General features: G+C 42.0%; 1 protein-coding gene across 1 annotated transcript in view; it reads left to right on the top strand.

Moving 5' to 3' along the window:
* The window catches only part of LOC149155453 (cell division protein FtsZ homolog 2-2, chloroplastic-like), a 488,563-nt gene that overhangs the window by 109,902 nt on the left and 353,895 nt on the right, over window positions 1–24,766 (top strand). The window contains exon 3 of the mRNA XM_089445548.1: window positions 9,347–9,646. Coding sequence (XP_089301674.1) covers window positions 9,347–9,646 — 300 coding nt within the window. The remainder of the gene's footprint in view (window positions 1–9,346; window positions 9,647–24,766) is intronic.

Below are 24,766 nucleotides of genomic sequence, written 5' to 3'. Positions count from 1 at the left end.
AATAGTTCTGAGGGTTTATCATTATTAGGCAGTAGCAAAATCTGAATACATTGCAGAATACTCATAGGGTTATTCAGTTACAGAGAGAGAAATACTGGCAGAAGCTTTGTGAGATTACGTCACACAATCACTGAGAAAAAGTCCCTGCTGATTTCACTGTTGGATGAGGTGCCCCTGGCAGGCCCTACGCTATCTCTGCGCTACCTCTATGCTGTCCCAATGTCAACCCTCTCAGGCACAACGTCACCCAACTGGGGAATCGATCAGTAGCCTAGAGTCACTGCTCTTAGCCTCCCAGTCTCACACCCCGACTTTCGGCTGCTGAAACTGACTCTCTGCTCTGATTTTCGACTTTCTCTCTCTCCCTCTGCGCTTCCTCTGTGTGGTCCTATGTCAACCTCTGCGTGAGAGTTGCTGGATCACTCTCTGCCTCTCTCTGCTGATGATTCCTCAACTGAGAATCTCTCTTCGGAAGCTGCTATCCCTGTTCCTTAACTGCAAAAAATCTCCTCAATCGAATTTTCCTCCTGAGAACTTCTCACTTCAGAAAATCGATTTCTTGATCTCTCTTGGTGTGTTTTCCAAATGACTCTCAAGCCCCTTCTTATATATTTCTGTTGAACAACCAATGGCCTAGATTAACTCTTAATCAAAAGCTCAGATCGTTTTGACTTGATTTTCGTCTTTTTCTAGAAGATTCACCCATAATTAGATTAATACCCATTAATATTTTAATTTTCGTAAGTTTAGACTTAGGAACTCCATTAAAAATATTAATTATTTTAATATAATTGTCTCTGGGTGGAATTTCCCAAAATAGTTTCTGGGTTCTTTGGAATGCATGTGCCTAAGCCACCCTGCAAAATTTGAGGCCTAGAGCACATCTGATGCTACCCCAAATCAACAAGTCACTGGGTTCGACGAATTTCAATGTTGAAATTTAAAATTCGCCAAACCTAAAACCAAATCAAATTTATTTGTTTAAATTTGTCAGAAAAATTCAAATTGAACACAAATGAGAACTTGAAAATAATATTCGAATAGTTTCAGCAAGGGTTTAATCATATTTAACATTTCTTTGTTTAAAACTAGCAAAATTCAAATTGAACACAATTGCTAACCTGAAAATAATATTTGAATAGGTTCAGCTAGGGTTTAGTCCTATTTCTTTTAAAAATAGAGATGTGGCTTCTTGAAGCCTTCGTTATGTGTAGTTGAAATCGAAGCCATAAATGTATGTAAAAAAAATATTTACATAACATGAAATGTTTTTAATAATCATAGTTTAAATTAATATAACTTATTTATTTATCACTACAGTTATATAATAATATATAAATTTTAATATATTTATATATAAAAATTTCATTTACATAATAATTTAAGGCTTTATGTAATCATAATTTAAATTTATATAATTATTTATTCATCAATATATAGTTATATATAATAATATATAAATTTGAATATATTTATAAAATTAAGTTATAAACGTTAATACATTTTTCCAGGGAAAAAATCGAACTTTTTATTGCTGTGACAAAAAGTTACATTGTATATGCTGTTAGGCATTCAGATGACTGTATGATTTTCAATCATAGAGTTGCTGAGATGTTATTTGAAGGTTTCTCCTTCTACCATCTCGCTATAAACGTTAATACATTATGATTGTTATATATATAATTAATATTGAAATTATTTAATATTTTTAATACATTATGAATGTTATTTATATAATTAATATTGAAATTATTTATATATGTAAAATTATTTTAAATAATTTCAATATTAATTATATATTATAATTCAAATTATTAACATTTATAACTTATTATACATAACTATATAGTGATGAATAAATAATTATATAAATTTAAATTATGATTACATAAAGCCTTAAATTATTATACATTGTCAAACTTCAAGTTGAATTTTATCGTTTAATTTATTATTGTTGATTTCTTTTTGAATTTAAAGGTTGTCGAATTCGAACCTGAACCCGAACTATAGAATTTCCTTGAAATTCTGCTACTAATTGAATGAACAAATCTGAAAGTAATTTGTAACACAAAGACAGAAAATTTCTCCACCAATTTGCAGCGGAATAGAATAGAATTAAACATAGTCACATGATAGCAAAACAACACAATAATTTCCAGGGAACCCAACTGGGAAAACCCTCTGCTAGTTGTGGAAATTTTATTGAGAAAGTTTGAGCAAATACAATTATTACAAGGCAAATTGTTTCTCTAGAGAACACGCTCGTTCTCCTTGCTAGTACTTTGCTCAAAACCTACTTGCAAGAACCCTATCCATAGCTCGTAAATCCTTGCACTAGCCAACCTCCATTTCCTTGCGCTAATCCGGGAAATTTCCACCTATTTCCTTGCCCACAGGAGGCTGCTATTTCCTAGGAATTTCTCCTAATTCCTAGGGCACACCAACAAGAATTTTCTCTGCCAAAAACTGCATATAGGCATTTGCTTCACGCTCTTCCTAGCTCTGTTAGCTCACACACAAAACTTGTGCTCAACAATGAATTACAAAGGTGCCATCGTCCTCGTTATAAGCTTTTCGATCTTGCTAAATCTGGCAAGTTAATTTTAGAACTCAGACTTGTGATTGATTAGTTAACTGAGTCAAAATAACTCTTGTAGCTCGTCCTAGCCTCAATTAGACATTGAGACTCTCACTTGTCCCTTTCCAAAAATAAACTAGCACTTAGAGACAAACAAAACTGAGCCTCCAAATTTTATACATAAGTTAATTGCTTCATCACTCATCCTGATTTTGAGGAACTCATGCATGCTAAGGAAAACTATTTGTGGTCATTTTGACTAAGGAACGAGTCAAGAAGACCTTCACTTGCTACTTTTCAACACTCCCTCTTCGCAAGGAAGGTGCTTCTGGAAGAACCACGTCCACTTGGATCAGTCCCCAACATTGCTTCCTCCGGTTGAAGGTGATACTGGAAGATTCATCTCTCTCTTGATCTCCCTTAAACAAATCCTCTGCCCACTTGACTCTAACTCTTCCTCTATTGGGAGTCACAGATTGAGTGGCTACCTCCACTCGCCTTGAGCTATGGTCCTCGTCATCCCGCTGGTCGACCCAATTGCCAACTAGCTTAGACTCAAACTGAGATATTGGCCGAGGCTCCATCTTGAGAGGTCTATCTTGCTCTCTCTCATCCACCAATTCTCTACTCTGTGTGCCTTGCCTCTCAAGACTGTTCCTGTCTCTACCTAAAACTTGTAGAGATTCTTCATCGTCATGCCTATCTGCATCTTACATCCAGAGGCTAAGTGTCGGAGGTAAGCCTTGCCTTTGATGAAGATGACATCATAACCCTTGTCCTCAAGGGTAGTTACCGAAACTAGATTCTGCTTTAATCTTGGAACATAGAGGACATCTCTGAGATGAAGAGGATTACCTCACTCCCTGTGAAAGTTGACAGTACCAACTCCTCTAGTTGCATACATACTGTCATCTCCTAGCTCGATCTGAAACTGCATGTTGTTCTCCTTCAGGTGGCTGAAATTCTTCTTGTTCCCGGTCATGTGGAAGGATGCTCTTGAATAAATATATCAAAAACTACTATTCGCTGAACTTTCCATGCAAGCTATCAACGAGAAATTTTTCTTGAACTGGGCAGAAAATGCATCTACCTTTGCAGATGCAGCTACATGATCCTTACTGGACTCTTTCTTCCCCGTAGGACACTTAGTGACATAGTGTCCAAACTCATGGCAACGGAAGCACTTGATCTTGCTTAGATCCTTCTTCTTTCCCTTCTAACTAGACTCAGCGACTCCTTGGTCGTCCTTGCCCTTGGCCTTGCTGTTCTTGCTTGCCAGGGAAAAGTTCTCCTCGTCCTCTGTCTTCATCGATCTACCATCTTTGGTCCCTCTTTGGATCTCTTCTTGAATGCAGTCAATCCATAGCCTTTCCTAACTGGGAAAATTTTCTCTGCCACTTACTGCATCTTGGAAACCATACCAAGACTTGTGAAGTCCTAGAAGAGCAAAACTCACAAGGTCATGCTCTGGTACAGTCACGCCCACACCACCTAGCTCATCTCATACCTGAGTGAACTTGGACAAATATGTGATGATGGGCTCTCTAGCGCTCATCCGGAAACTCCTTAGCTTCTCCTTAAGAGCAAGCTTCCTGGTACCATTGGTACTCTGATATAGATCTATAATAGTTTTGAACATCTCAAAAGTTGTCTTCTTCTCATGGATATGAGGAACTATATGATCTCTGACCCCTTTTAGAATAATCCTCCTTGCCTTGATATCATTCTTAGTATGTTGGGTCAACTGTTGGGGATCTTGTGGTGGTGGTATAGCCTGCTTCACAAATTCTCCCACGCCATTATCCTCCAAAATTATCATGATCCTCCCTTTCTATGGAATGCAGTTAGAGGCTCCCTCTAAACAGTGGTCTAATCTCAACACTTGGAACACCATTATGCTTACCCAGAAAGCTCTCCAACACCAGCATACTAACAACCTTGTAGTCCTTCACAATAGGTTTGACTTAGGGCTCAAATCAGCCACTAACAACCCTCCACAATACTGTACTTTGATTGATCTACAAGCTGTCCAACCTGGACACATCAACCTAGCAAAATTCACCAACACAGAAAGACATACATACCTTAGAAAGAAGACTTCTTTCTGCCCTCGACTTGTGCACCAATCACTGAAGTTCGACCCCTGGTCAATGTTTTAAGATTCGGCTGGCTCAGAACTGATTCGGCCGAGTTGGTCCGAGTCAAGGCCTCACCGGTTCGACTCGGCCATTGAATCGGTTCGGCCAACCGGGTTATTACCGAGCTGGTCGAGTTGTCTAACAACTCGGCCGACTTGGTAATAACCGGCCGCGTTGGATGACAGCGGCCCGTGAATTAAAAAACAACGATTTTTTTAAATTTTTTTGCTTTTGGGGGACTCCAAGGTTTTCACGATGATACTTTAATGGTTTTTTGTCCCTAAATAAGTTTATCTCGCTTGATTTTGAGAGGTTTCTTTAGGTGGTATCACATATGTAGTAGAGATTCCTTAAGGGATAGCTTCATTCTTCTTCAAAACCTTCGAATAGGTTCTTTGCCCCTTTCTTAAAGCAAACCTAACTTTGTGGCCCCAACCTTGGCCCTCCAAAGATGAGCATCGAGCCTTGAGTTGATTCCACGTGATGCTACACCCCTTGATGAGCCTCCAAATGCTAAAACACTAAACTTAAAAGCTTGGACGTTGGACTATTTGATGATATGCCCAAATAGACTGAAGATGCTCCCTAGCTGGCCTTGACCCTATTTTGGTGGATGGTGCCTTCTTCCAAAGAACAAATGAGGATGGTTATCATTGAGATGACTTAGGAGGGCTAGCACATCCCTCTTTGATGCCAATGCTTACTCTTAGGTGCCATGTCACTCACATGCTTGAAAAGGGTGACATAGGGTCTCTATGACATCATGGTGGAGGATGCACCTTTTGAAGATGTACACATGCACTTTGGGACTTTCTTGGAGTGCGGAACACTCTTGGACCCTTGTATTACTTCCTTGATAACTTACAATCTATTTTGGAGGATAACACCATTTCTAGCCTCCGTGGTTATGTGTTTTTGTTTTGATCTCTATATCATCATCATGTATGTATTGGACAGTGCACTGGGTGCCATTTTGATATAATGGATATATTCATGAGCCTACTTTGATCATATGTTGTCTTCTATCTATATTCTAATGCTGTGTGTTTGGAAACATGAATGAGAATCTTTAAAATTATGTTTTTTTATAAAAAAATAAATATTTAATGTATTTTTTACAACGACCGAGTCATTGAAATGGAGCCGACCGAGTTGTTACCGAGTCAGAGTCGGAGTCGGAGTCGACCTCGGCCGAGTCGGAGTTTTAAAACATTGCCCCTGGTTAGGGCACCATGTGGCAAATATAGGATTGTCCCTTTGTCGGCCAAATATCCCTTCAATCACTTGCACAATTCCCTTCCTTTGAGCCCTGCCTTCTGCATTGTTCCACAAGGTGTCTCAACCCCAAATCTTAGGTCTGATCTGCACCTAATTAAGGGCTGGCCCTCCCTAAACCATACAAAAATAATGCGGCCCTGTCACAGAGAATTACCAACCCAAAACACGCACAAAATCTGCCTTTAAACTCCAGCCAACATCTGCCCTATCTCGGCTATCCAAACACACAAGAAGGTTATCAAACTCGACCTCCTTTCACTTCAGATATGCACCTAAGGGACTGCGGCTGCCTCAGATCAGACGTCCTTCTTCTCTTGGTGTCTTTTGCTCTTGTGATGTATGAATCAAATTGCATTGGTCTTTATTCTGGTCCTCTCTTTGATACCATGTAGAATTTCCTTGAAATTTTGCTACTGCTTGAATGAACAAATCTGAAACTAGTTTGTAACACAAAGACACAAAATTTCTCTACCAATTTGCAGCAGAATAGAATAGAATTAAACACAGTCACACGATAGCAAAACAACACAATAATTCCTAGGGAACCCTATTGGGAAAACCCTCTGCTAGCTGTAGAAATTTTATTGACAAAGTTTGAGCAAATATAATTATTACAAGGCAAATTGTTTCGCTAGAGAACAAGCTCGTTCTCCCTGCTAGTACTTAGCTCGGAACTTGCTTGCAAGAACCCTGACCTTAGCTCCTAAATCCTTGCGCTGGCTAGCCTCTATTTCCCTGCGCTAATCCTAGAAATTTCCTCCTATTTCCTAGCGCACACCAACAAGAATTTTCTCTACCAAAAACTGCGTAGAGGCCTCTCCTTCATGCTCTTCCTAGCTTCGCTAGCTCACACACAAAACCTGTGCTCAACAATGAAATACAAAGGTGTCTTCATCCTCCTTATAAGATTTTTGATCATGCTAAATCTGGCAAGTTAATTTAGAACTTGGACTTGTGATTGATTAGTTAACTGAGTCAAACTGATTCTTGTAACTCGTCATAGCCTCAATTAGACATTGAGATTCTCACTCGTCCCTTTCCAAAAATAAACTAGCACTTGGAGACAAACAAAACTGAGCCTCCAAATTCAACGCATAAGTTAACTGCTTCATGACTCGTCCTGATTTCTAGGAACTCGTGCATGCTAAGGAAAATTGTTTGTGGTCATCTTGACTAAGGCACGAGTCAAGAAGACCTTCACTCTCTACTTTTCAACATGAACTAGGTGACTTAGGATGCAACTAAAAGATGGAAAAGCATAATATGGCCACAATGAAAGAGAAAGTCAAAATGCAAAAGATGGCTGGGACATAAGTTAGTGTGTGGGAAAAAGCTTAGAATGAGCTCTACCCTCTTCATTAGCCATCACCCGGTTCTTGAGCACTTGATGCTTCTCCAGATTAAAAGGAACCCTTGCATGTCCCAATCCTGATGAGTGATAAACCACCTCATCTTAAGGGGTAAATTAAATGCTATATCACACAAAGCAAGGTCTAATCCTTGAGCTATGCACCATAATACAAGGCATTATCAAAAAGAAGTAAAAGGCACACTAGAGGGGTGGAAAAAGCAGGCAAAGCAGGGTAATTCATGCCTCCATGATCGCTGCTTCCATTACATCTATACAGTTAGGATTTAGACTACCATTAGCTGGTCCCCTGACCATGGAACTTGGCCATAAAGCCTTTCCCCTCCATTGCCATTCACTTACACCAACACGTTTTGATTGAAGGGTTAACCTTGGAAATGTCACCTCCCCTTTGGGGCTGGAAGCACCTAATAAGGTTGACCTTTAGCCACTCATACCAAAGTGTGGAATACCTTTACAGGACTTGGTTTAGTTAGATATTGGAAGGTGATCCCAGTTTGAAGTATTAGTATGCCCTTAACATACAAGTTTGGTCCACTTAGATGTTTCATGATCTTAGTCTTTAATTAATTGTTGGTTTCACTTGAGTTTAAATTGGTCTTGCCAGGTGGCCCGCAGCAGCACAGGCCTTGAGGGCACCCACTTCACAGGTACCCAGGCCCTATATAGAGATTGATGACTTAGTAGATGCGCATTGCCCTCTTGCAGCAGAGCATTGGCCAATATGGTGACTTCAGCAGTTGAGACACATCCCAAGTACCCCTAGGACCCAAGACACTAATCTTCTCTGATAAGCTGATATATATATATATATATCCTGGAACTAACTTGGCAAGTCCACAATGTGAGATAAACGATCATGTAGCCAAAATCTTTGAAAGATATCATCAATCATGTTCTCTGAATGACCAATCTGAAGTGCTCACATCAAGTGTGAACTAGAACATCATGCCACTAGAGATGTGGTGCTTGCACTGGAAGCCCAAATATGTTATCACATTTTCCTCACGCTATATGAAGGGGCAGCAAGCATCATCTTCAGAATTATGGGCTGTCGATCTCCCTCTTGGATCATTCGTCTCGATCCCACATGGGGACCATACACAACTTCCTTTGGAAGCTTGGATCTGGCCATTGCCGGATGACATAGCTTCTCTTGCTGCTGCACGTTTGAGCAGCTGTCTCTATTGCAGCTCTCCTCTATTCCCTAATCACCTCTTTGATTCAATTATTAACCACTCTCATTTTGATTTTTTACGTAAGTTTATAAATATTTCTATGGAATTATTTTTTGTTTGCTGGAATTTAGTAAAGCTTATGTGAGGATTATGTACTTCATAATGAAGCTGATAGCTGGTGATCCTGGGAGTAGGTTCCGTGAATGAATCCTTTCACCCCTTCTAAAATTTCCAATAGCATGGTACAACTACCATGGTGTGCATCTACTACCACAGGGACCATGTGCCTCTAGTGGCAATGACAATGATCTTCTGATCTTGGACTAATCCTTCATAGCTTTTTGATGGTCACTCTTCTTGCTTCTTATTATCAGGCCCTGTCTTTTCCTTTGTTCTAATGTGTGTTATTAAACGATTTTTGACTATTATTGGATGTTTAGCTGTTTCTATCTTCCATTGTTTTTCATTGTATGCTGGAGGTTCACATTTCCCTATTCAGGATTTCTTGGTGCTCAGGGGTGCTAGTATTGTGTTAACAGTATTAGCATTATAATTTCGGCAAAGTGAAATTTTAAACACATACAATTGTATTTTACAAGTTACCAAAGTCTAGGATCTAGGAGTCAGAGTTGCCCTAAATATTGATGTATGGAGAAAGCAATTCATTGTTCTAGGCTCTTCTAACTTTAACTGACATTTGGGCTAAGTTGGGCTATGACTATTGTGGTTTAGATTAGAAGATCATTTGAATTTAAGGTGTGTAAAGTTTCACATCACTAACTGAATGACGTGTGTAATGTAACAGGCAGGTATGGGGGGTGGCACTGGCACTGGAGCTGCACCAATAATTGCAGGAGTTGCAAAATCTTTAGGCATTTTGACTGTTGGAATTGTCACCACCCCATTTTCATTTGAGGGTCGTAGACGAGCAGTTCAAGCACAGGAAGGAATTGCAGCTTTGAGAAGTAATGTTGATACCTTAATAGTCATCCCAAATGATAAGTTGTTGACAGCTGTTTCACAGGCCACTCCTGTCAATGAGGCTTTTAACTTGGCTGATGATATCCTTCGGCAAGGAGTACGTGGAATTTCAGATATAATTATGGTATGCTAGTGATGTATGAAGCATGATGCAATGTTGTTTATAGCTGACCACTTTGACATATTCATTATACACTATGCATGACATTTCAGTCTACTAGAAAGAAACTTTTCTGTGTTCATAAATCTGCAGTTTTAGCCCCGTCTGTAACTGTTGGTGAAATGGCATATTTGGAAGCTTAGCATGTAGCACCCTAACATCTAGAAAACTAACTTGCTGAATTGAACACAAACTTTGCCAAAACATGCGGTACACATTATGGCAAAGAAGAAAGTTGGAAATTATATATATATATATATATATATATATATATATATATACATATATATATGCGCAGTGTTAAAGAAAATATCTATAATGGTTATATCTTAGATTCATTATTGTACTTTTTGCTTTCTTCATTATGACTTTATGTAATAAATTAATGATGAGGTCATAAGTTATGTTGTTAATTAGGAGTTGTGAATTGGGTATTACGTAACTTGCATAATATACGTCCCTCTCTTACCTATGTATCATGAAATTACACGATTGAATATGATCATCTAAGTACATTTTCTCTTTCTTATGTACTTATTTCTGTCTTTTGTATTTGTTTGAATCTATGACATGTTGATTTGGGGTAGTATCGGATGTGCTCCAGCCACTAAATTTGGTAGAGAGGTTGGGGCACATGAGATCTCCAATACCCAGAAAGGGTTTGGGCAGAGTCTAAACAGATAAGGAGATGTTAAAATAATTAATATTTTTAATGGAGTCCCCAAGTCTAAACTTAGGGAAAATAAAATATTAATGTGTATTAATATGAATTTGTGTTAGAGTGGTCCAAAAGACATGGATCAAGCCAGATCTAATCTTAGCCATTGATTAGGGACTTAATCTTAGCCATTGAGATGTCAACAGGAAAAATATAAGAGGAGGCTTGAGGGTCACTTGGAGAACACACTAGATGACCAGTCATTCTATTATCTAGAGTGGGGTTTGCTAAGAGAGATAGAATCAGTGATCGGGAGAGCAGCTGAGGGGCATTGAGTACAGAGAAACAGAGAAGGCAAAGATTGTGTTGGGAGAGCAGCGCAACAGCCAAGGAGGGTGATGCAGAGCCAACAAGGGCTCACACAGAGGCAGCGAAGTGTTGCGCAAAGCACCAGAAGGGCCAGCGCAGGCCTAGAAAGGCTGACGCAGGGCCAACGTGAGACAGAGAGGGGTTGACGCAGTCCAATTTGGGCAGATGTTGGGGTTGCAGAGCAGTTTTGTGCTAGGGAGCTGCCGGAAGGATTTTACGGGGTTTCAGCCAGGAGATTTCTTTCAAACTGTGAGATATAGCTGCTAAGGAAATTCTCTGTTGGGTAGGCCAATTTCGGTACCCAGATTGTACTCGGATATTGCTTAATAAGAAAACCCTCAGATAGCTTTTCCCGCATTGGGTTTTTCCGGGGACATTGGTCCAAAAATAATGGTGTCATGTGGTGTGTTTGTTCTTGTTTCTTTTAGTTGCTGATCTGTAATATGTTGAGCATGCACTGGTGTTTATTTTCAGTATTTACTTTGTAAATAACTTGTTAAAGAAAAAATAACAAGTAGGTAGGAATAAATCAGAAAAAGTGCATGAAGGGTTTCTAAACTAAGTAAACTTAGAAACTTCAACATGGTATCAGAGCGTGATTGTAGATCACAGGAGGACTAAGAGACATCAGTCGAGCGGAGCAATAGCAGCAGAAAACAACTGTCCCGAGGTGACAGAAGCTGTTTCTAGCAGCGCAGAGGCCAAGAAGTGTGACGCAGAGCCAGCCAGAGCCACACAGAAGAAGCCGGGAGCTACGCAGAGCCTCAGAGAGGCCAGCGTTGCTGACACAGAGGGCCAGAGGGCTGACGCAGGGCATCCCAGGGCTGACACAGACCCATCTGGGGTGACACAGAGCCAGCGTGAGGCAGAGAGGGGCTGACGCAGTTCACAAAGAGGTAGTTGCTGGAGTCTAGAAGGCTGCAGAAATATTGTAGAGTGGAGTTGGTGAGGTACTGTAGTCAAAACAGTACCTGACAGAGCAAGGCCAGAGGAGTTGTTACTGAGGGTTTCTAGCCGAGGAACCTGGATCAGTAGTGCAGTTGCACAAGACGATCAGAGTAGGGGGCATCTCGACAAGCGGCAGAAGGATTTCCAGAAGGGAAATCAGGGCTCAGAGGGAGTCCATAAGAGAACTTCCAAACGGGAAGTAGAGACTCAGAGGAGTCGAACAAAGAACTTCCAGGAGGGAAGTAGAGGAGCGTCATGGCACTACACGGGGTAAGAGACCAGGATAGACTGGACAGAGCATCGAACTTTGCAGTCTGGAAGGCCAGAATCTTATCAGTGCTTGACAGGAATCGTGTCAAGAACTTCGCCTTGAAGGTTATAGCTATCCCAGTCGACCCCAATGATAACGACAAGTACGAAGAGGCGATGGCGAGGGCCAAGTGCATTATCCTTGACGGGGTCAAGGATCATGTGGTACCACATATAGCCGAGAAGGAAACGACAATTGAGATGTGGGAGGCTCTCAAGAACCTGTACCAGCATACTTCTGTGCAGAGAAGAATGCTGCTCGAGAACCAGATGAGGTCGTATCAGATGAAGAAGGGTCAATCGATTGACACCTTCCTCAGAGGACTGAATGAGATCCGAGACTAGTTGACTGCTATAGGAGTGACATCGGATCAGGAGCTTATGGTGAGGACAACCCTGAATGCTGTCTCAGAAGATTGGGAAGTGTTTGTCCAGAGTATCCTGGGCAGAGGGACTCTCCTACCTTGGGATGAGATGTGGGCAGCTCTTTGCCAGGAAGAGATTAGACAACAGTCGAAGACAGGTAGTAACAACAAAGGGATCAAGGTCAAGCAGGAGGAGGAGGATGTGGCCCTAACATCTGAGGGAAAGCAGGAGAAGTGGAACAAGAAATATCTCTTCAAGATCAAGTGCTTCCACTGTGGGGAGATGGGTCATTATGCGACCCAGTGCCCAAGGAAGAAGAGTAAGGGAGAGACTTCCGAGACTAAGGCAGCGCAAGTGCAGGCAGAGAAGGAAGTTTTGACAGACGATGATTGTGCCATGAGTGCACATGCACCACTTGAGCAAAAGTGGGGAGACATCGAGCTGTAGTCAGGCAGACTACAGGCGATGAGGGGCAAGATCCTTGAGGTACCCAGCCTCTTGGATTAGACCTTGCTACGGGAGCCCCGACGAGGAGTAGCAGGACTGGCTGAGTGGGTAGAGATGGATGCAGATGGAGCGGCAGAGAGAGCTACAGTGCAGGAGTCCCAAGACAACGCAGAGCTAGCAGGCTGCAGCAGTGCGAGAGGCATAAGAGTGTTGCACCAGTGTAGGAAGGCACAGAGAGGTGTGCAACGGTGCGAGATGCAAGTAGTTGTTGCAGCAGCGCAAAGGTCAGAGATAGGGAGCACTTGTCAACGACAGAGAGAGCTTCTGCATTAGTGGGTGTCTCTATCCCAATAGGGAGGTTAGATTGGGAGTTACTTACTTCTCAGTAACTGAGTTGTAGTGCAGCAGTGGGCAACATGATGCAGCATGATGAGAGGAGGTGCAGTGCGGATGCAGTGCTGGAGAAAGGACCAGCAGCAGCACAGATGCAGAGGGAGATGTCGTACAGATGCATCAGTGGCAGAAACATGGGCAGCAATACAGGAGGCAGCAGTGCAGAGGATGTTGGGCAGGAAGGCCTAGCATCAGCACAGGTACCGATGCCAGAAGATCAGAGTAATACTCAGTGAGGAGTATTGTTAGAGCACAGTCCTCGCTAAGAGGGAGTGTTGATTTGGGGTAGCATCGGATGTGCTCCAGCCATGAAATTTGGTGGAGAGGTTGGGGCACATGAGATCTCCAATACCCAGAAAGGGTTTGGGCAGATTCTAAACAGATCAGGAGATATTAAAATAATTAATATTTTTAATGGAGTCCCTAAGTCTAAACTTAGGGAATATAAAATATTAATGTGTAATGAATCTATGTTAGAGTGGTCCAAAAGACATGGATCAAGCCAGATCTAATCGTAGCCATTGATTAGGGACTTAATATCGGCTGTTGAGATGTCAACAGGAAAAGTATAAGAGGAGGCTTGAGGGTCACTTGGAGAACACACCAGATGATCAATCATTCTATTCTCTAGAGCGGGGTTTGCTAAGAGAGATAGAATCAGTGATTGGGAGAGCAGCTGAGGGGCATTGAGTACAGAGAAACAGAGAAGGCAGAGATTGTGCCGGGAGAGCAGCGCAATAGCCAAGGACGATGACGCAGAGCTAGCAAGGGCTCACACAGGGCCACACAGAGGCAGTGAAGTGTTGCGCAAAGCACCAGAGGGGCCAGCGCAGCTGACGCAAAGGCTCCCAGAGCTGACGCAGGGCCTCCTGGGGTTGACGCAGGCCTAGAAAGGTTGACGCAGGGCCAACGTGAGACAGAGAGGGGCTGACGCAGTCCAGTTTGGGCAGACGTTGGGGTTGCAGAGCAGTTTTGTGCTAAGGAGCTGCCGGAAGGATTTTCTGGGGTTTCAGCCAAGAGATTTCTCTCAAACTGTGAGGTATAGCTGCTAAGGAAATTCTCTGTTGGGTAGGCCAGTTTCGGCACCCAGATTGTACTCTGATATTGCTTAATAAGAAAACCCTCAGATAGCTGCACCGATTTTCCCACATTGGGTTTTTCCGGGGACATTGGTCCAAAAATAATGGTGTCATGTGGTGTGTTTGTTCTTGTTTCTTTTAGTTGCTGATCTGTAATATGTTGAGCATGCACTGGTGTTTATTTTCAGTATTTACTTTGTAAATAACTTTTCAAAGAAAAATAACAAGTAGGTAGGAATAAATTAGAAAAAGTGCATGAAGGGTTTCTAAACTAAGTAAACTTAGAAACTTCAACATGACATGGTAATAAAGCCATGGAGAAAGGAATCTAGGGAGGCACAGTGAAGTAATATGAGAGGCTGTGAAAGGCACAGAGTCTGGTGACTTTAACATGCAAATTAGCAAAGCTGAGACTGGGCAGAGACAGTGGTGCAGGGTGACAAAAAGAAAAGATAAGTATTTTTTGGTGGATTAAATATTTATACTTCCCAAGTATTATCAAGAAAATATTAAAATTTATAGGATAAGAAGCATGAGACTCAATGAGAGAGAAATTCTGTCAAAAGGGTTGGAGGCATTGAAATATTTTTTTAGAGTTCATATGATGTATAGAAGGGCCACAATTAGGTCACAGAGTTGAGGTCATAGTTAGGGCATAGAGAGCTGAGCCACAGAGCCCACCACAGACAAGAAAAAAAGCCTTCAAATAGATGCCAGTTGCAGCGGAATTGTGCATGAAATGACTGCGTGATATAAAGATTGAGGCACTGGCAAATTCCATGCGACTAAGTACTAAGTAGGTTTGAATAGTATGACTAGACTCGAGGTAGTGGTCAGAACTGTGTGTGAAAAGTTGCTGTTAGAGTGCACTGTGATAGGGGCACATAAAGGCGTGAGGAATTGTACGATAAATTGCGCTGCAAAAAGCTAGATGGAAGAAGCAGTTTAGCAGTGGCAATGGATTTTCAAAGAGAGCATTTAAGGACAAGGGCAAAATTGGAAAACCAAAAGATGGTAACAAATCTTCAGGTATGAACAAATTTGAAAAAGAAATAAAGTGCTTTTGCAGTGGAAAAACGGGCATATAAGTAAAGTTTGTTGAAAATTGTGGTGGAATGAGCAACATGACCAAGGGCCACAAGCCACGAGGGGGAAATGCTTTGGAAAGGATTAGGCCAACATTGTTGGGCACAAAGAAGAAGACGTCTATGCCTTTATAGCACCACAAAAGGGTGTGTTACAACAAAATCTAGCACCCTTGTATGATGTAAAGTCCCAAGCATCAAGGGGCTAGTTGCATGCAACTTAGGAAGGTTACCCATTGTCACGTCGATGGCTCTTCCTCTCTCTTTTAGTTGTCTTTCTCCAACTCTAGGAGGGCTTCCTAAATATAGGATTGCTAAGATTATAGAGTAGGAGGCTCAAAGTGATGGTTAAGAGTTAACACAAGCAAAACAAATAGTTATACTAAAAGTGGAATCAATGTGTGGTATAGGAAAGGAATATGAAGATAGAAACCCTAGATCAAGTCCTTAATCACACCCTGGGAAAATGGAGTCATGGGAGTATAAATCAAAGAGGGCAAGTTCATTAGAATGTAAGGCAATAAGGGCTGCTATGCATGCCACAAATTATCCTTAACTAGCTGACTTATATGACAAAAAATTACCTTAGAAGGCCATAGGTGCCATACCTAAGCACTTGTCATGAATGTTTATATTTTCTAGCAAAAATTGGGTTTATTACATAGTAGGATAATATCACAACAATAGGAATAAGAGGGTCAAAACCTCACATTCCTTTATCCAAAATGAAACATGGCTCATTATAAAGGTAATCACAAGACAAAGTATAAATGCGCAATAAGCTCCACATCAAATGAAAATGCAACTCCAATTCTCCATTAGGCTCTAGGCATGTGGTGTTGAATTTTCTAAGTCTATCCGTTAGAAAATTAATCTGTATTCCGCTGGTTTATTTCTTCTACTTGTTTAAATTTGAACAAGTTATTTAATACATTTAAATACCGAAATAAACACAATACAGTCACAACATCTACAGATCATCAACTGAAAGAAAACAAGCACACAAGTGACATCGTTATTTTTGGACAAATGTCCCTGGAAAAACCCAATGCGGGAAAACCGGTGCAGCTATTCAGAGGGTTATATTATTATGCAGTCTATCTGAGTACAACTGGGTGCCTAACCAGCTCACTCGACAGAGAAAAAATACACGACAACAATACCTCTATATTCGGAAACAGGTATTCAAAAAACCTGTCCCACGAAACCCTCTCTGGCACAACTGAAGCTCAGCGCTGGCCCTTCTGGCCTCTACGTCAGCCTTCTGCTGACCTGCGTCAACCCCAGGATCCTCTGCATTAGTCCTTTGAGGCACTGCGCAACCTCTGGGACCCTTTGCGTCTCTCCAACAACCTCTGCGTAGATGACACAGTCCCTTTGGTCTCCGCGCTGTCTCTGCTGGGCTTTGCGTAGCCTGGACTGGCTGCTGCTCTCGCTCTCTCTGCTTCTGCACTGGTCTCTCATTATTGTCTCTGCCTCTTTGCCTCGTACTCACTGCCCCTCGCTATTGATCACTGATTCAACTTTGCTTAGCAACCCCGCTCTAGCAAAATGAATGACTAATCACTCTGGTGTGTTCTCGAACTGACCCTAAAGCCTCCTCTTATACTTTTCTCGTTGGTCCATCAACGACCGAGATTAAATCTTTAATCAATGGCTAAGATTAGATTTGGCTTGATCCATGACTTTTGGAATCTTCTAACCCAGTTTTATATTAATACTCAGTAATATTTTATTTTTCCTAAGTTTAGACTTAGGAACCCCATTAAAAATATTAATTATTTTAATATCTCCCAAACTGGTTAGAATCTCCCCAAACCATTTCTGGGTCTTGGAGAATGCATGTGCTTTAGCCTTTCCACCAATTTTCATGGCTAGAGCACATCCGATGCTACCCCAAATCAACACCCCCTCTTAGCGAGGACTGTGCTCTAGTAATACTCCATGCTGAGAATTACCCTGATCATTTGGCACCGGTCCCTGTGCTGATGCTAGGCCTCCTTGCCCAACATCCTCTGCACTGCTGCATCCTGTACTGCTGCCCATGGCCCTGCCACTGCTGCATCTGTACGGCAGCTCCCTCTGCATCTGTGCTGCTGCTGGTCCATCCTCCCAACACTGCATCTGCACTGCATCCCCTCTCATCATGCTGCATCGTGCTACTGCATACTGCTACTGCACTGCAACTCAGTTACTGAGAAGTAAGTAACTGATCCACCCAACTTCTGACATCCCTGTCAGGCTAGAAACACTCCCGATGCTGAAGCTCCCTCTGTCACTAACAAGTGCTCCCTCTACTGACCTCTGTGCTGCTGCAACAACTCCCTGCATCTCGCACCGTTGCACACCTCTCTGTGCCATCCTGCACCGTTGCAACACTCCTGTGCCTCTCGCACTGTTGCAGCTTGCTAGCCTCGCGTTGCCTGGGGACTCCTGCACTGTAGCACTCTCTGCCGCTTCATCCGCATCCGTCTCTATCGACATCCGCCAGTCCTGCTACTCTCTCTTTGGGGCTCCCGTAGCAAGGTATAATCCAAGAGGTTGGGTACCTCAAGGATCCTGCCCCTCATCGCCTGTAGTCCTCCTGACTACAGCTCGATGTCTCCCCACTTCTTCTCAAGTGGCACATGAGCACTCATGGCACAATCGTCATCCTCCTCAACTTCTTTCTTCGCCTTCGTTGGCGCTGCCTTTGAGTCAGAAGCCTCTCCCTTACTCTTCTTCTTAGGACACTGGTTCGCAAAATGACCCAGTTCCCCACAATGGAAGCACTTGACCTTGGAGAGGTCCTTCTTCTTCCTCTTCTCCTGCTTTCCCGCAGATGCTAGAGCCGCATCCTCTTCTTCCTCTTTGATCCTGACCCCTTTGCCACTACTCCCCGCCTTGGTCAGCCGTCTGATTTCTTCTTAATAATTAGTCGCCCACAGTTCTTCCCAATCCGAAAGACTCATCCTGTTGAATATGCTCTGGAAAAGTACCTCCCAATCCTTGGAAACTGCGTTAAGTGCGGTCCTCACCATTAATTCCTCATTTGGCGTGGCCCCTATGGAAGTTAGCTGGTTGCGGATCTCCTTCAACCGATAGAGGAACACATCTATCTGCTCTCCCTTCTGCATCTGGTATGCCCTTAGCTGATTCTCCAGGAGCATCTTCCTCTGCACAGAAGTATGCTGGTACAATGTCTTCAAGGCGTTCCACATCTCCTTTGCTGTTTCCTTCTCGGCAATATGTGGTACCACATGATCGTTGACCCCATCAAGGATGATGCACTTAGCCTTAGCCATTGCCTCCTCGTACTTATCATTTGCTATCGGGTCAACTGGGATAGCCATCGTTCTCAAGGCGAAGCCCTTGATGCGATGTCTGTCTAGAATGGATAAGATCCTGGCCTTCCAGACCACAAAGTTGGATGCTCTGTCCAGCCTATCCTGATCTCTCAGCCCATTTACGACCATCTCTGTGCTCTTCCCTGTTGACTGCTCCGAGTCTCTCTACTTCCCGCCTGGAAGTTCTCGGTTCGACTGCTGCTGAGTTTCTCTACTTCCCGTCTGGAAGTTCTCTTCTGGATTCCCTTTGAGTCCTGATTTCCCTCCTGGAAATCCTTCTGCCAACGTCAAGTTGCCCCACTCCGATCGTCTGTGCAATTGCAACACTGATCCGGATTCCTTGGCTAGAAATCTGCCTCGGCAACAACTCCCTCCACCTTGGTCTTGCCCTGTTAGGTACTGTTCTGACCACAGTACCCCACCAGCTTCGCTCTGCAAACTACCCACAACCTCCTATGCCCCAACAACTGAAGGATTGAGCCTTTTGGCTCTGCGCAATCCCGACACCGGCAAAACAACTCCCTCAGCCAACTGCATCAGCCCTCCTGGCCTCTGCGTGGCTCTGCGTGAGCCTATTTCTGCCCTCCTCAGCCTCTGTGTTGCCTCTCTTTGGCCTAGACTGATGACGCAGTCCCTCTGCGTCACTCCTTCCTCTGTCGCTTTCTGCAAGGATCAACTTTGTCCCTCGGGACGGCTGAATCTACTGCAAATGCTTTGCTAAGATGATGCCTTCAATTTTCCTATGATTTGCAACCACGCTCTGATATCATGTTGAATTTTCGAAGTCTATCCGCTAGAAAATTAATTTGCATTTTGCTGGTTTATTTCTTCTACTTGTTTAAATTCGAACAAGTTATTTAATATGTTTAAATACCGAAATAAACACAATACAGTCTGTTATCACTCCAAAATTTCTCTAGAGTTGTTATTAAAGAAATGATATAGGTAACCACAAACCTACTTTGGAGATTAGGATCTAGCCTTCCTAATGCTCAGAGAGGGCTCTCTCTTTATGATTTAACTTTGTTTTAGTTATTTGATTTTAGGCTAGTTATGATTGTACTTGGGTTTTGATTTGGATTTGGTGGTGGGATCACTGACTTAGATGGATAGAGGGATGTCTTTTACCATTGGGCTATGGGGTCAAGTGTTAAGACAACAAGACTGGATCAAGGTCTAAAGATAGTGTTTACAGGGCAAGGTAGCTGAGTAATTTCAGATCTTAAGGCTAGATGGTGAAGTGGTTTCAATCAGATCAAAGGAGCAATTAAGGGTTCCTTAAACCAGATTATGAAGGAAGTGAAAGAGGTCAACCAGGATGGGAGAGAAATTAAGAATTCTCAGATCCGGATATCAGAAGAAAACATTAAAATGATTAACTGTTCAAGACAGAGTGTACTTAAACAAATTTTGAAATAAATTTCTAGTTAATTCATTCAATTTAGATAACATGTAAGTTTGTGAAATACATAAGAGAATAACAATTTGACAAAAGAAAATACTTCACTGAAGTAGCTCAACACATGAATCCTGTAATGCAATCTCTTTATTACTCAGTCCAGTCTGTTGACTTGAAAAATTGGTACAATAACCCTCAGGTTTCTGATCAATACAACTCTACAAATGTCTAGCGATCCACCTCAATACTTCGAATTATGAAGTATTTATACAAAATTACAAAATATCCCAAACTGTCTTGGGAATTAATCTAGGAAAAAGAAATATTATCATGCAAGAAGATAGAAACAGATGTTTAACTGTTGTATGCTGTCCCTGTTTATTTGGTTGTGCTGTCTTTATGCTTTGATCTTTTGCTGTTTATTCTCTGCCTTGCTGTTGGTCTTCACGCTCGCTATCTTTCACTTAGCTTTTTAACTGACACTCTTTACCCTGATACTCTTTCATCTAGCTGGCCTGTTACTTCTCTTTTACTGTGCTTTTTCACTTTGACTGTGCATTTTTACATCAAATCATTTAACTTCTCCCAAATATCTGCATCTAGTAATTTGATATTTACCATTTTCCTATAAATTTCATCTGCTTCTGTGTACTTAGCAAAGGTGGGCCTGTTCACAAAAAGGTGTTTTACCTCATGCTGGAGGTAAAATAGGTTCTCAAATGTCTGATATAGAACCTTTCTAGTAGGCATTCCCTTCATAGAAGAATTATTTGCCTGATCCTTTGCCACCTCTCTGATTCTTCTGTTGTAGTCTTCCTGTGGCATCAATTTGTCATTTATCACCAAGGGATTTGGTAGACCTTTCTGCCTCAAAACATCAAACTTTACCATGAACTTGTCTAGCTGCATGGTTTGGCATTTGTCCACAAGGTTCATCATTAAATTCCTCTTGGTGAGCACCTTTTTCACTTCTAGTATTGTGCTAGTCCTGTCAGCTATGTCCAGCTCTTGCAATTCATATTTATTTTTGGAGTCAAGAAATGGATTATTCTAGTGGCTTCTTCTAGCATGTCCCCCCAGTTCATCCTTAACCCTCTGAATTGCTTTTGTAGCCTCTTTGACTAATTCACTTTGTTCAAAGATGACTTGTATAGATGGCCAAATATCATTGACATAATCAATGATATTGGCCCATAACTGTTCTTTAGCTTGGCCAAGTGGCTCCTTTAATGTCAATTCCAAGCTCTTCATTCTTTCAGTCAACCTGGTTGACTTCTGAACTTCATCCTTGTGCATAATTTGGGCAATTTTCTTCTCATCCTCCAGACTCCTTAACTGTTCTTTGAGTCTATTTATCTCAGAGGTCTGAATGGGCATGTCCTCCATTGCTTTGACCAATTTGCTTGCCTCATCGCTTGGCTGAGCTGCTGTTGTTGTCGAACCCTTTGCTGATGGAGATGCTGTTGCAGCTGGAAGTGCTATAGCTAGTGGAACTGTAGGAGCCAATGAAGCTGCCAAGGTGGATGGTACTGCTGCAGTGACTGTTGGAATGGAAGTGGTAGTGGCTGTCTCAAGGCTGGCCTGTTTCAGCTGTATTAGGCTATCCAACTCCTTCTCCATTTCCTTCAATTGATTAGTTGGAGGATGAGGTCCATCATCTCCTCCTGCTGAGTTTGGCTCTCAAGGACCTCCTTGGCCTGTGGATGTTCTGAATGAGGCATTCTCAATTGCTTCTTCAAAGTAGCAATATCCTCATTCTTCTTTATTAATTTCTCTGCAGCTTTGACATCATTGGGATTATACCCAAGCTCAATCACCAAGTCTTCCAGTGACTTGATTCTGTTGTCCTTGGCCTGTGAGGAGGCCTTTTCCAGCTTGTACTGTGTTGTGATATTATCTAGTGAGCCTTGGAGTTTGTGCACAGTCATAACTTTGTTTGTCATGGTGGAATAGATCATCTCACCTGCCTGTTTATGAAACTCAATTTGGTCAATGGGGTGAACATCCCTGGCCAAAACTTCAAAATTTGTTTTCTTATAGTCTGCTGATGATCTTGGCTGCTGGACTGTAGGTTGCATGAATGTCATTTGCATCTTCCCAGTCTTAATGTCAAAGGCTGACATTAACCTATTTTGATTTGCAGGTGTCTGCTTGAAGTACTGGGCATAAGTCTCAGCCTTCAATGTCTCATTCCTCAACTTAATTTCCTTGTACCTTTCTTTAATATCTTTCTCTTTATCCACAGGCCTGGTGGATGAAGAGACTTCAATGCTGAGCTGTTTCTCAATAAGTTGAGTGTTTGATGTAGAAGGCTGGTGTGTTTCTTTTGAAGCTGCTGGGCCTTTGCTCCTTCCCACCATTGTGCCAGTGTCAGTGTTAGTGATTTCCACTGTTCCAATGGTGTCTTCTTGTTCAGTTATAGGATTAAGCTTGAGCCTCTTCCTGTAACTGATCTCAAAATGGTCATCTGTGGTTTCCATGGCTGAACTAGAACCTTCTTCCCTGGTTCTCTTTGCATTTCTATCTTCATTGGCTGGAGTTTGTAAAATAGGAGGAATATTCATCTGTTCTCCTAGGGCTGGAACCTGCAGAAAGGAACTAGTATCAATCTGCTTTTCCACATCTATTAATGTATTCTCCACATCTACTATAGTACTGTCCATATCTATCAAAGTGTTTTCCAACCATTCTGACTGGTTGGCAAATCTCTCAATGTCTGGCCTGGGATGATGTATGAAAGGACCCAATTTGACTTTGAGCCTTAGTTTATTTATGACTCCATGAGGGTCATATTGCCACATAAAACTATTCTTGAAATTCATCTGCTGTAGAATCTTATCGGCCTCTAGTCCAACTTCCCTATTATTACAAATAAAGGGGCCCAATTGGTTTTTCATTTTAAATTGAGTCTTCTTCTTGGCTGCCAGGAAATTGACTTCATCAGAGTTTATAATCTGCCTAAAGTATTCTAATGCAAATATCCTCATGGGGAGGTATTTGGGTAGTTTGTAGGGAGCTAGTTGGCATCCATATATCCTGATCTCTGTGTGGTCCTAGTATAAATACCAGTCTCCCACTCTACTGTTCTTTGCCAACTGTAAAACTCTTTTAATCTCCTGACTGATCCTGGGCTAATAGCTACTGGTTAGCATGTTTATAACAGGATGAACAAATGAATCAATGAAGTATTTGTAAGTAAATACAGTGGAATACATTTGGATCAATGGTGTCCAATAGATGACTGATCTTGGATTGCCTTTGGTGTCTAACTTCTGAATGTTGATTGGAAACTTGTCTGACTGATAATATAAGAACATGTGAAACAAAACTGAAGAGTACTTGAAAACTCTCTCATTTGGTAGTCTGATGAATTGTTCATGCATTCTGTCTGCTATGAACTGAGCATAGTTATACATTATAGCAGGAGGCTTGCCTGGGCAAAAGATAGAAAGGAAAGCCAGGACAACCTCATCCACATGTTCATCTGTGGTGTACCCTAAAATGCAAGAGAGCATGGTAATAATTTGTCTGCCTCTCTCAGAAAAATGGTGATAGCATATGGAGGACAATCTGTTGGAGTGTGAGACTCTTTAATGATGAAAGTTTGAATAATCTGAGCTTTCTTGGGAATGTCTAGCTTGGTGTAGAGTTCAAGCAAGCCTTCAATTGAAAGTGGGGTCTCATTTTGGCTTGGCTGGACTTGCAGCATTTGATTAATTGATTCTGCTGTAATGGTGAACAAAACCTGCTGATCAAGGGTGACTATGGCTCTCTAACTTGGAATATAGCATGCTTGGCAGAAGTGGATGATTTCTGGGAATGGGTGTACCTGTGGGAACAAGTACTTGGGCAAATTTGACTCCCAAAGGTGAATGTCATCATTCTGGTTTAAAAACTTGTCTTTACTCCAGCAGTGGAGTTTCAGTAGGTAGGTAGGGGAAGCAGTATCTTTAATTTGAAAGTCTCTATCGGCTAATGCAAGGTGGTCAATATCTAGGTGAGGGGTTTGCAGAGGTATTACATCCAGAGAGGTTTGGGAAGCCATAATTGGGTTTATTGAATTGAATTATGCTTTATGTGGCTTCAAGAGTGAGGTTTAGAAGCTCTGGAGCAGTGGGAGGGTAATTACAGTCTATAAAAAAGGGTTTGGGATGTACAGTAGGTTTCTCTTCAATTCAGGAAGGTTTTTTAGTTAATTTAATTAATTAACCATTCAATAATTACTGTGCATTTTTCAAATTCACAGGGCCGTTTTGGTTTTTCCAAGAATACCTGGAAATTGGCGATTTGGTGTGCAGACGGGGTTCTGTGGTAGCTGCAGAGGGTACTGAGGCTTGAACTGGATATTTGCTGCTTCAATTTGGTGTCCGCAGCGTCTTCAGGTGGCAATTGGTGGTTAAATTGGTCGCTCAGAGGTTTGCAAAAAAAACGAGCGAAAAGAGCAATTTGGGGCTTTTTCGGCCTTTTAACTGATAACAGTTACATTTTGGCACGAAATTTATTGAATGAATAGCGGGCAGTGTTTTTTGCGAGCACGCGATATAACGTAGTGCCACCACATCGCAGAACAGTGCCCAACCAAAACCGCGAATCTCGCATGCTCTCGGGCTGTTGACAGTGGAACGATGAATCCGCGCGATATGGCTGTGCGCCGTTGGATCTGAGGGTGGGAGATCGGAGGGATATCGCGCAGTTGAGTTGCATG

Source organism: Pinus tabuliformis, chromosome 9, assembly GCF_031772625.1.
Source record: "Pinus tabuliformis cultivar Carrire ecotype Pingquan chromosome 9, CPIR1, whole genome shotgun sequence".
Taxonomy (NCBI): Eukaryota; Viridiplantae; Streptophyta; class Pinopsida; order Pinales; family Pinaceae; genus Pinus; species Pinus tabuliformis.
The sequence above is the reverse complement of the archived record's forward strand: the minus strand, read 5'-3'. Positions and strand labels throughout refer to the sequence as shown.